At 40.3% G+C, this 13,561-nt stretch overlaps 1 protein-coding gene across 1 annotated transcript; it reads left to right on the top strand.

Moving 5' to 3' along the window:
- Window positions 1–3,034: 3,034 nt before the first annotated feature.
- On the top strand, window positions 3,035–9,238 carry wnt10b (wingless-type MMTV integration site family, member 10b; the record flags this gene model as incomplete). The annotated part of the gene is made up of 4 exons (XM_079802199.1): window positions 3,035–3,167; window positions 4,289–4,551; window positions 5,967–6,418; window positions 8,741–9,238. The coding sequence occupies exons 1-4, from the start codon at window positions 3,094–3,096 to the stop codon at window positions 9,236–9,238; spliced, it is 1,287 nt and encodes a 428-aa protein (XP_079658325.1). The 5' UTR covers window positions 3,035–3,093.
- Between the last annotated feature and the right edge of the window lie 4,323 nt (window positions 9,239–13,561).

Below are 13,561 nucleotides of genomic sequence, written 5' to 3' on the forward strand. Positions count from 1 at the left end.
CCTAATTATTCCATCACCACCCCATCATTTCATTTTAAACATTTTAATTAAAAGGTAAATAAATGCAAACATTTTATAAAATAGAAACTTATGGTAACAACCTACAGACGGTTACATACACTTTAACCTCAAAATGAAGTCTATACATCTTTAAATTGAGTCTTACAACTTCTAATAGTAGCCTAATTTAACCCCTGTATCTCATTTCGGTAACACTTTGTTTTACAGTATCCTTGTTACATATGTTACATGTACTAGTAATAACAGTAAATTATGCATAATTACATGCAACTAACCCTAATCCATAACCATATAGGAAATAGCCCGTCGTTAATTAATATCACTCAATAGCCTACTTAAATATATATAAATACACTGTAAAAATGACACCTTGTATAAAGTGTAACCGATTTCTAATTGGTTACACTGGTGATGTTACAACTCGACCCGTGTTAGCTACAACCCTCCCGGTCACCTCTGCTATTCTTCGTCGTTTGCGACAACGAATAAAATAAAAAAATGTTACAGATAAATAACTCAACACATCTGACTTTACAGTGTGAGACCACAGTAGAAATAGTCATGATAAAACTGTTCACCATCTGGACTGCAGACCTCTCTTGATCGCATATAAAGGCACGAATCAAATAGTATTTTGCTGTCAGTTTGACTCCATACATTTATGGTATCGTCTGATCAATTGGCAAATATTAAATCAACGTGATTTACGCACATATAAGGTGTTTGATGTCGCCATAAAAGAATCTGAGAGAAAGAGAGAGCACTTTTTTTCTTTGAGGGATTGAAGTAAATGGCTAACTGAAGGAAGTGCGCTTTTGTTAGTGGTATTTAATGAGGGCTGCTTTTCTGGGCTTAGCCTGCTCTTATACTCTTGAAGGATCTTAAACAGGTTTTCCTGAAACACTCATGCGATGCGGCGCAGATTAGCGGCAATCCGGTTAAAGGGACGCCTTTTATATACAAATCAACTTCAAATCACTTTTTAAGCCACTTAGATATACACGCCATGGCAAAATGCTAATGCACTTTTCATTGCCAGAGCTTAAGCAGAGGAATAGAGGTGATTAGCTCCAATACAAGAATTGATCTTCCAGAATAGGAGGTGATTACCCCAAAACCAAGAACTGTTGTCAGGATTCCGTGTTAAGGGTGGATTTAACTCAATTTCATGACATTAATCCTATTTCTACTACTGTTAATAGTAATATTAATAAAGATAAGACTCAAGATGCTCCTTCTGGGTCAGTTAAAGAGTTCTTTACACCTGCTGCGCATAGTGCATAGCTGACCACCAACACGATAATCCCTTAATCTTGTAAACTACTAATGCCTCAAATTCTGGTTTATTCGTACATTCATCAGTAGCCTTTATGTTCAAGTCTTCTTGTAGCCTATCATCATGTCTCAACTAGAAACAAAATAAAAAAAAAAACACTGACAGCTTGTCTATTGAACAAACTTATTATGTGCATTATGCATAATTTGTTGGCCCACTATGTAATTGCGGATCACTTTCAATGAGTCTTGACAAAAACCTCTCCATCATGGTCAGTTATGGGACTAATTATACGCGCAAACTCAGACGTGTAGACAAACAAACGAAATAAGTCTATTTTCCAGTAGTGCTCTAGGCTATATCTCCAGCAACAGTCAGCAAAGCCTTCTCATTAAGAATGTCGGGGAAAATGATGAATGTGGGCCTAATTAAAGTGAAACGTCACGAGGGCTGCACGGTGAACTGTTGAACTGATTCGGAGTGGGAGGATGGGCGGACACATGAACGCGCGCACGCACCTCGCATTGTTCAAGAAGAGACGCACGCCTGCCTGCTGCTGCCCTGCGCATCGTAGCCTAGGCTATATGAATGACTTTTAGTTTAGTTTAGCCTATAGTTGACATACATGTTTACGGGGGAGCAAAATGCCTTTTAACAAGTTCTGCTGTAGTGCAGGTCAGATAATACACTGTAAACAAACAGAAGACCGCAGGCAATAGATGGCTACGAAAAATAACATGGCCTGCAAGTGACATCTGACAAGCTCTAACAGCGAAGCATAAAGAGGCAGACTTGCGATATCTTATTTTCATCAATTTATGTAATAAGTTTGCATAGTTTCAACTCAAATGTATTCATCGTTAATTAAATTTAAAGTGCAAAAATGTATCATTACAGTGTCTTTTGGCACTAATTGAATGTTACTTTAAATGTAAAGCTGCAATTAACATTATGTTATTTAGGCCTATTTATTATACTTTTCTAGATAATCAGTTATATCGGTATACCAATACATAAGGGGTTCTTCAAAAACAGCACCCCAGAATGCCATTACAACACTTTACCAGGAAACAACTAATCACAGGTAGCCTAAGACAAATAGCAAGGAACGTGTTAAGCTTGCCCAAAACAAAGATGAAAATAAATTCGCCGTTTAGATCCTAAAACAATTTTGCGTTAATGTAATGGCACAATTAGGCTACTAGATAGCCTAGTAGACTGGTAATAATAAATGAAAATGTATAATGCGTTTAAAAATCAAATACAATCAATTAAACAAAAATAGACTAATGTATGTGGTATGGGTTGTACATTGCATAATAAAAATAGGCTACCTTGAGAACTGATGTCTATTAGTCACGTGTTGTTCAATGCACTTTATAGATTTCAACACAGTCAGTGTTGTCAATATTGCTTCCATTAGTTGAGGCAGTGTTGGACTACTACTGAAAATAACCAATAATTGATTTATTCATAGCCAGATTTATGCTCATGCAGCATGAAAGAAATATTGGCAGAGATCACGAATATCCCATGCAGTTTCAGGAATATGGAAAGTTTGACAGGCCTAGCTTGCTGCTTTTTCATCTTATTTAAAAACAAGCGCTTCAGGCGGTGTTGCCCACCCTGACGGCGCCCCCTCCTCCTCAGTGACATACACGCTCCAGTCCCAAGCTCCATCAAATGCTGCTTGCTCAACTCCGCTCCTCGCACAAACAATTGAAGTCATTTCCAGTTCGTCTTTAAAGCGATCCCACAGGTGTTTTAATGTCCCGTCGAGAAAAGCTTTCAGCGCAATGGAGTTACCCCACAGACAGTGTTTGGGACGAGTCCTGATTGTGACTGCTGCGCTTCTGTCACCTGCGTTCACGTAAGTAGAAAGGTAGAAGCGCTTTAATGGGATGACCTGCTGGAGTAAATCAACTGTTTGTTTTGGAAAGCTGGGGATTCAAATGCATGAATATGTATAATGGCCTCAAACTGCCATTTGCATGATTATTATCTATTATTAAAAAATATTTTCAGGTCACGTGCAACAGCGGTTAGTAGCCTAGTCTGTATAAAACTGGTAGCCTAGTCTTTACTAAACTACCTAACCCTAACCGAACTAGTAGTAGCCAATCTATTTTAAAGTAATTTTTATTTGAATGTTACAAGTATTACTCAAATAGAATATCATTTTCAAGTCAAATTCACTGCACCAGTCAAGTGACTCCTCCATTGTTACTGGTAACAAATTGCACATGTTTGGCATTGGATATATGAGAATCTGTAGTTCAGATACTAACTAGCATGTATTCCAACTGTTGCTGGTACCTGTTTCTCTAGTTTTATTAGAAGCGATTCATTTAGGTATTTCTACTATGAATAGACTCTGTTCTGGTAATTGTTACCAGAAAGGGTTTTAATTGAAACTGTAGCTGTGTGGTTATGGATGCTCTCTCACTTTTCTCAAAACTGTCAGTGGGCATAATGTATTTATTAACATCCGCGTGTTATGATTTGGATATAATACTTCCCACAAATCTTTTCCATATAGTCATTTTCTCATCAGATTATCCTCAGACATGCCAAGACAATGATAGAAACCAGGGCGTTTGAATATTCATAGATGTTTTATGTATGCCTCTTGCAAGGTCACAGCCTAGTTTGAGTGTCAGGGCACTTAAGCACACAAGTGTTTCCAACTGCTGAAACACAAGAATTTGTCACTTTTTTTTTCTTTGCCATATTTAAAATGTTCCAGTAAACATGTATTGTTCATATTATTTCAAGTGAATATGGCACCATAAAAACATCCATTCCTTTTACAATATTTTCCTGCGTCTGGTTAATGACTGAATTCATTGTCATAATTTCTTCACATGTGCGAGTCATTTAAAAAAGACCACATGTGATGCTAAGTAACACCAGCCTTCTGCGATATTTACTGCATGCGGTGTTAGTTCATAATGATATCACTGCTATAAAATTAATTTTCTCCTTTCTCAGGGTACTGGGCAATGACATCCTTGGCCTGAAGGTGGCAGGAGAGCCAGTGCTTACCCCCAATGCAGTGTGTTTACGACTGGCAGGCCTGACCAAAAAACAGATGCGTCTGTGTGTGCGCAGCCCTGATGTCACAGCCTCTGCTCTGCAGGGCATTCAGGTTGCTATTCACGAATGCCAACACCAGCTCAGAGACCAGCGCTGGAACTGCTCCTCCTTGGAGAACCATGGCAAGTTGCCCCATCAGAGTGCCATTCTCAACAGGGGTGAGTGGATGGCAAAAGGGGCATGGGAAGTGCTGAAGTTGAAGTTGTAGAGAGCCAATACAGTCATAATCCGGGCATTGAAATGCTACAAATGCCAAAGAGGGAAATATCAGCGTTGAGTCATTGTTTAACGCATTTGCGCCATGGAAAACATCTTTTATGAGATTTTAGATAAAGATCATTATAGATAATTATATCACCAGCTGGCTCGTGCGCACTTCACTTTCTGAAGGCTTGGTTTACTCTCTTGGCAGCTTTATTTGCTATGTAAAGGCCCATTCACACTAAGGACGATAAAGATAAAGTTTTAAAAATCAATCTAAATTTGAAAAAAGAGTGGGTCACACCACACCTATAACAGCACAGAGGAATGATATCATTGGAATCACTTTCAGAACGATGAACAATCAGCCAATCGGAATCCATCTATTTTTAAAAGTCTTAAACATTTAAAGAGACAGATCTGCAGCATAGCTTATAATAGACCTTAGTCAGGTTAGACGCCATATTGAATTTAATGAGAATGAAAACGAGGCTGTGTCCACCAAAGCGTTTTTTCACGCGGCTGGATGGCATATTCAATTGTTTTCAATGGGAGTGCCGCGTTTTTAGAACGCCTTGAGCGCAACGAGGCGCTGAGCGAGTATTTCACGCTCAAGTGCTGATCGCTCAGCGTTTTTTACTGGTCGGCGATAGTTGAAGAACGCAGCGGGTTCACTTTTCCCCCAGCCATCCAATCACAGTGGAGGAGGGGCGGGACAAATACAAAACTGACCAACCGCCACATTCTGTGTGAATAACGTCAACTGATGAAATCAAGCAGTATAATAACGGAACAAATTAATTTAAAACAAGAGCCAAAACAAAACGCAGCGCACTGCTATTTTCAAAATTTTCGAAAATTTCTAGGCAACCCCTGAATCAGCTGTGCTATCAGTCTAATCAAATTAACCGTCACCACAACGGAAGGCCCGCCTCTCCATTCATTCGATTGGACAATAGAAAAAAAAACACGATGACGTCGGGCACTTTTCCGCTCAGAGTTGATTTTTTTTTTTTCAACTTCAGGCGCTCAGCGCGCTCCTTCTAAAACGTGTTCTGTGTGATCGGGCCCTTAGTCTTTACAATGGCACACACAGTATAAAGGTCCTAGATCACGTAATTGTCTCTTTTATGGGTGTTTTTTTTTTCTTTTTTTTGAACAACCAATATGTTTTTAAACAACAGTATAATCCATTGAACGCACTGTAATTCTATCCCTCAGCCTATTATTTCCTGTCAAAAATTAAATATGGTGCTACCCTGTCTAAGGTCTATAAACAGCATGTTATCGGCCATTTATATAGTTGTCTTATCGTTATAGTTATCGTCCTTTGTGTGAACGGCCCTTAAAAGTGCTCTCTCTTTTATCCCAGGTTTCCGAGAGAGCGCCTTCTCGCTGTCGCTGCTGGCTGCAGGTGTCGTGCACTCGGTGGCTTCGGCCTGCAGCCTCGGTAAGTTGCGCGGGTGTGGCTGCGAGGCTAAACGGCACCTGGACGATGACAAAATCCGTCTCAAGTTAACCCAGCTCCAGCTTCAGACTCTTCAGAGGAGTGGAGTGTCCATAGCAGGTGCAGGAGAGAACACACCTGAGTTCGGTTCACTCCAAGGCGGTCCGCCGGCCAATCTGCTCTCGTCCCACCCCGTCAGTCTCCTCAAACCCTTACCGGATGAGGTCACGACGTTACAGGACACCTGGGAGTGGGGAGGCTGTAGTCATGATGTTCGTATTGGCGTACGGTTCTCTAGGGATTGGTTGGATTCCAGAGGATCTCCTCGTGATATACACGCTCGTATGCGGATTCATAATAATAGAGTGGGCAGACAGGTGTGGTTTCAAATCTCTAATAATCTGTATTGCGTTATATGGTCTTTCAAGCAATGACAACTGTGTCCTAAACAGGCGTGACAATAAATCGTTTTTATTCCCATGTAAATCTTAGTTTTGGGTTGGGATTGTGGGTCAGTGACACTGTTTTTTTGTTTTTTTATCTATTAATTTGTCCAAAAACACATGCAAATGCAATTTATGCATCCAGTGAATTGAAGACACCTAACACATGCATGTTTTTAATGTTTTTAATTTCTGAATTAAAATTCATGTTTTGTTTTTTTTGGAGGGACATGAAGTCAAAAATGTTCCCCAAAAACATAATTATATTTATAAAGGAATAATTAATAATATTTGTAAAAACATTCAAAAAATACATTAAAAACATTATTGAAAATTATGATTATACTGCGTATACACGTATTCAAGATGTAAGGAAAATATATTTTACGGTTACACTACAGTTTGAGAGTCATTATATTTTTCAATAGCAATATGAAACCATCATGGATACATTTTTAAGAACTTGGTGAATGTGTTTTAAACTAGATCTTCTTTATTGTGGACAGTGTTATATGTCTTTGACCCATATTTCAGTTAGCTGACAGTAGTGAAGTATTTTTACTTTCTACCCAAATACATTTTTCAAGCATTTGTACTTTATCAGTGTTCTTCTTTGGAAAATTTTTACTTCACAACATTCCAAAGCATAATATTGTACTTTTTACTGCACTATGTTGTATATTGAATATCATTTAATACTTAATTACATTTAACATTTAGTATTTTCTTACTTAAGTAATTCAAAGTTTTACTTGAGTAAACTAAGAAAGTACCTACACTTTAATGTAATTAAGTACTATAGGTTAAAAAAACAACAACTTGTATTTATGAAATGTAATGGAGTAAAAAGTACGACATTGTGCTTTGGAATGTAGTGAAGTAAAAGTTTTCCAAAGAAAAACAGTTAAAGTACATACACTTGAAAAATGTACTTGAGTAGAAAGTAAAAATACTTCACTACTGTCAGCTAACTGAAATATGGGTATGATATAGATAGAAATCGAAGAAAGACAGACAGACAGATAGACAGATAGACAGATAGACAGATAGATAGATAGATAGATAGATAGATAGATAGATAGATAGATAGATAGATAGATAGATAGATAGATAGATAGATAGATAGATAGATAGATAGATAGATAGATAGATAGATAGATAGATAGATAGATAGATAGATAGATAGATAGATATGGACACTTTCACTAGTATATGTCATTGAACCTTGTGTCAAATTGTTTGTCTCTGGGAACTTGTTGAATCACTCACTCCCGGTTAGGACACGGTGTTAAAGGGTTAGTTCACCCAAAAATTAAAATTCTGTCATTAATTACTTACCCTCATGTTGTTCAACACCCGTAAGACCTTTGTTCATCTTCGGAACACAAATGAAGATATTTTAGTTGAAATTCGATGGCTCAGAGAGGCCTCCTTTGGCAGCAATGTAACTTGCACTCACAAGACCCATAAAAGGTACTAAAGACGTCGTTACAAAGTCCATCTCACTACAGTGGTTCTACAATAATTTTATGAAGCGACGAGAATAGTTTTTGTGCGCAAAAATAAAATCAAAATATCGAAATTCTTGTCTTCCGACTGGGCCTTTGACGTGAACTCACGAAGCACCACGACGCATGCGCGAGAATATGACGTAGAGCCGGCGCTCTGACACATGACCCGGAAGCCAGGAGCTTTGTTTACAAGCAGAGGAAGACGCGCCGTATCTAAGATGTTGAATTCTACATTGATCATGCTTTAGGTCTTGGCGTAGTGCTCAAAATGGAGCTAAAGTGTGCATTTCCTGGATGCCCGAACCATGAGAAACGAACAAGTGCACGTAAAAGTGCCTTATCAAAGCCACAAAATGAGTTCACATCAAAGGCACATGCGGAAGACAGAAACTTGTTGAATAAAGTCGTTATTTAGATTTTTTTTGCGCACAAAAACTATTCTCGTCAATTCATAAAATTATTGTAGAACCACTGTAGTGAGATGGACGTCTTTTGTACCTTTTTTGGGTCTTGTGAGTGCAAGTTACATTGCTGCCAATGGAGGCCTTTCTGAGCCATCGGATTTCAACTAAAATATCTTCATTTGTGTTCCGAAGTTGAAAGGTCTTACGGGTGTCGAACGACATGAGGGTCAGTAATTAATGACAGAATTTTCATTTTTGGGTGAATTAACCCTTTAAGCATTTGATTACTAACTTAAAAATACACATGTACTATATTCTTTTATCGTCTTTGACCTTAACAGGTAGTTACTGACAACATGAGAAGAAAGTGCAAGTGCCATGGCACATCAGGCAGCTGCCAGTTCAAGACCTGCTGGTATGTTTCTCCTGAATTCCGGCTGGTGGGGTCACTGCTACAGGAGAAATTTCTGACTGCCATATTCATAAACTCTCAGAACAAGAACAATGGAGTTTTTAACACTCGAACTGGTGGGAGCACCGCCACCAGGTCGGATCAGCTCAGAGGCCGGCGACGCAGCATCTCGCGCGAGTTAGTGTACTTTGAAAAGTCCCCTGACTTCTGCGACCGCGAGCCGGCGGTGGATTCGCTGGGCACGCAGGGTCGCATCTGCAACAAGAGCAGCTCTAGTATGGACGGCTGTGGGTCGCTGTGCTGCGGCCGCGGACACAACATCCTCAAACAGGCACGCAGTGAACGGTGTCACTGTCGCTTCCACTGGTGCTGCTACGTGCTCTGTGAGGAGTGCAGGGTTTCGGAGTGGGTTAATGTCTGCAAGTGAATGACCCACCTTGGTCCAAATTTCCATTTCCTTGTTTTTGGACCGGGAGGCAACAACCTGTACCCTGCCATAACGAAAGTGACTGCTTGTGTGTTTTGCTCTCCCACGGTGTGTCTTTTTTATCCATTTCTCTCATTCTTTTAACTTCCATCATCTGGGATCCATTTGCTTTGTGTTGCTGTTGTTACTCTCAAAATGCCAAGTCAGAGATTGAGCAGGAGGTGACTCATGTCATTTGTCTTTTTTTTTTCTTCCTCACTTGGAATCTTCAGCCTCCAGAACCAAGCAAATGGCCCAAACGCCATCTGCACTCCTCCAAATAACAAGGCACAACAGCAGGAACAAATTATTCCTGCAAAATATAGGCACTGCTACGGTCTACCTTTTTTTACTTTTTTTAAAGTGCACTTAATGTATATTCCTTACTCTGGCAAAAAGTTTTGAGAAGTTTATGTTGTAATCATGCATGATGGTGAAAAACCATCTGAGGTTTCAAAACACTATATCTTGCAGCATTATGATCTTTGCCCACATTAATCATGAAGAATCAATGGCTGTTATAGTTGAAGGGAACATTTCTTTGCCATTTCATAAGATGTTGTAGAGAAACTTTCCCAAGTCTGGAGCAAATCTTGGCCATCGACAGAGAATGTGCCTTGCGTAGGGGTCTGAGTTTGGTTGGTTTTTATGAAAACCAGGACAATTGTGAAGTTGATATGCTGTGTAACCCCGTCCTAACCTTTATAGAGACAGACCAATCAGAGAACGGGGATGGATAGAGTGAAGGAACGACTGTAGAACACTTGTGCCTCTCGTGGATTTTTTTGCAGCTGATTAAAAACAGTCACATCTCATCTCATACTGCTGAACAATATTGGATGCCAGATGCCTTTGATGCAAGAATGGACGACATTCATACGCTAAAGTCCTGTGTTAAACTGTATTCAAACAGTTGCCATTACAATCTTATTACAGTGAAATTGATGTATACGAGTTTTAAAATTTTGATTAAGCGAAGCTTAGGAAATTAAATTAATTATATGGATAAATTAACTTTCGTATATTGCCACCTTTTGCATTTTTAAAGAGAGTGCAGAGAATTTATTGTTGTAATATGTTTAAGAAAGCCTACATTTTTTACTTTAAGAAACCTTTTCTTGGTTTATTGTGTGTAATGACACTGGTTTTAGAACCAGGAAAGACCCTCTACAACAGAGGAGGGGTCATAGATCTGCGTATTAGATATAATTCTTCTCTTCTGGAGATTTTTTTGAACTGAATCTGACCTCTCTTAATGGCCAACAGGGATGGGCTTTTATAAGAGTTCTATAAGCAGATTAAGGCATGAACCTGTCTTATAGGGATCAGCTGTCCAAAGTTGAGCCATGTGCTGCTGAGTACTGTTTGTCCTTGTCTGCGAATCTGCATCTGCAGCTGTCAGAGACTGGACCACTGTGTAATTTCCTAACTAAACACAGGCGCACTTCTGATGTCTACAATCTGTCTCGAGTTCTTTGAGTGCACAACAATCACAAACATCCTAGGAATAAATGAGTTCTTCTGTATGATTCCTCACGAGGCTCTCTAATGAGGATGCGCTGTGGCAGCTAATGATTGAGTGAAGTGACCACCCACGGTCTGCTGGCTTTATCGAACTCGCTTCTTGTGGTATTTCCTCTGGCAATAAACGATGGGAGTGAAAGAGAACTAGAGAAAGAGTGGTGTGGAATGATAAAGCGCTAGATATCTGGTTTGCATTTCTTTAGTCCTTTATCATTTCACCCTGGAGCTGCTGCAAGAGGGAATTTCCTGTCGCTGTTTCTCCCATGTGTGAGACAGAGAAATTGGATGGCCATGGACACCCCCAACCCCCCCAACAGCTCCCCGACCAAAATGCAGTGCAGCCAATCACACATACAAAGCAATATAGTGACAGCATCAAAAATAATGACAACCAGACTCTGCTGCTGTTACTAATGCTGGGTCATATAAAATATTTCAGTTAGTTAACATACATACACTATAATGGCAAAAGTATTGGGAGACCCCCTTCAATTGAATTCAGGTGTTCCAATCACTTCCATGGCCGCAGGTATATAAAATCAAGCACCTAGGCATGCAGACGCTTCTACAAACATTTGTTAAAGAATGGGTCGCTCTCAGGAGCTCAGTGAATTCAAGCGTGGTACTGTGATTGGTTGCCACCTGTGCAATAAGTCCATTCGTGAAATTTCCTCACTACTAAATAATCCACGCTCAACTGTTAGTGGTATTATAACAAAGTGGAAGCGATTGGGAACAACAGCAACTCAGCCACAAAGTGGTAGGCCATGTATAATCACAGAGCGGGGTCAGCACATGCTGAGGCGCACAGTGCGCAGAAGTCGCCAACTTTATGCAGAGTCAATAGACCTCCAAACTTTGTGTGGCCTTCATATTAGCTCAAGAACAGTGCGTAGAGAGCTTCATAGAATGGGTTTCCATGGCTGAGCAGCTGCATCCAAGCCTTACATCACCAAGTGCAATGCAAAGCGTCGGATGCAGTGGTGTACACTGGACTCTATAGAGCAATCATGCCTCTCTGTCTGGCAATCTGATGGACAAGTCTAGGTTTGGCGGATACCAGGAGAACGGTACTTGCCTGACTGCACTGTGCCAAGTGTAAAGTTGGGTGGAGGGGGGGGGGGTTATGGTGCGGGGGTTGTTTTTCAGGGGTTGGGCTTGTCCCCTTAGTTCCAGTGAAAGGACCTCTTAATGCTTCAGCATACCAAGACATTTTGGACAATTTCATGCTCCCAACTTTATGGGAATAGTTTGGGGATGGCCCCTTCCTGTTCCAACATGACTGCGCACCAGTGCACAAAGCAAGGTCCATAAAGACATGGGTGAGCGAGTTTGGTGTGGAGGAACTTGACTGGCCTGCAAAAAGTTGACCTCAACCCGATAAAACACCTTTGGGATGAATTAGAGCGGAGACTGTGATCCAGGCCTTCTCGTCCAATATCAGTGCCTGATCTCACAAATGCGCTTCTAGAAGAATGGTCAAAAATTCCCATAAACACACTCCTAAACCTTGTGGAAAGCCTTCCCAGTAGAGTTGAAGCTGTTATAGCTGCAAAGGGGGAGCCAACTCCATATTTAACCCTACGGATTAAGAATGGGGATGTCATAAAAGTTCATGTGCATGTAAAGGCAGGCGTCCCAAAATTTTTGGCAATATAGTGTATAAAGATGGATGGATGGATGGATGGATGGATGGATGGATGGATGGATGGATGGATGGATGGATGGATGGATGGATGGATGGATGGATGGATGGATGGATAGATAGATAGATAGATAGATAGATAGATAGATAGATAGATAGATAGATAGATAGATAGATAGATAGATAGATAGATAGATAGATAGATAGATAGATAGATAGATAGATAGATAGTAATTGATATACATCATGAGATATTGATGTAAGTGCAAATGGAAATATGTGACTATATAATGCACATACTTAGGTACATCAAAAGAGAAGGAAAAGGGGAAAAACAGCTGGAAACATCTGCTTCTGGGCTCCTTGTCCAGCTACCCCTTCCATTTTTGATGTGGGATAGAGAGAAAAAGAGAAAGGGAAAGAAAAAACAAGGAGCCAGTTACCCAGAACATCAAAGCCATTGCCTAAATGTGCAAGCCCTCATTAGTTCTGCAAGCCTAACCAACCCGACTTATGATTGTGTTTGCTGGGGTGCACTTTGGCAAACACTTCAGAGGAGAGGCTCCTTTAAATTATAACCCCCCCCCCCCTCCTCCTCCTCCTCCCGCCCTCCAGCCCAGCTCTCCTGCTCCCACCCCTACCCACTGTAGCCTCTTCTGCCCACCCCATAACCCCCAAAACTCCCAGTGCACACAAACACAGCACTCCCCCCATACAGCACTCCACCCTATAATCTGGTGTGCAGCTGCAAGCATCTGCTCCACTCCCTCTCTCTTTTCCTAACCACTGAATTGATAAACACATCGATCATAAACCCACTGACACACGGTGGACCGTGTGAAGCGACACAAGGACCAAGTATGTCATGAAGCTGTGTGTATTTCTTGTAGTAGTCTGTTTATCTTTACCATACAGAGTGATATTTTGCTTCACTATACTGATAATCTGGCATGCAACTAGCCTACTAAGTAAGTAACTACTGAGTTGGCAGCCTGAGGAAATCAGATAGTTGCTGCCAAATTCTGTAATTTGGCAGCATCTAGTAGTTTACTTATTCATTAGGTTCAGTCATAGCTGAATAATTAATCACAATATGGAAATGTGCTTCCAAACAT

The sequence above is a fragment of the Gobio gobio genome (assembly GCF_949357685.1).
Source record: "Gobio gobio genome assembly, chromosome: 21".
NCBI classification, from domain to species: domain Eukaryota; kingdom Metazoa; phylum Chordata; class Actinopteri; order Cypriniformes; family Gobionidae; genus Gobio; species Gobio gobio.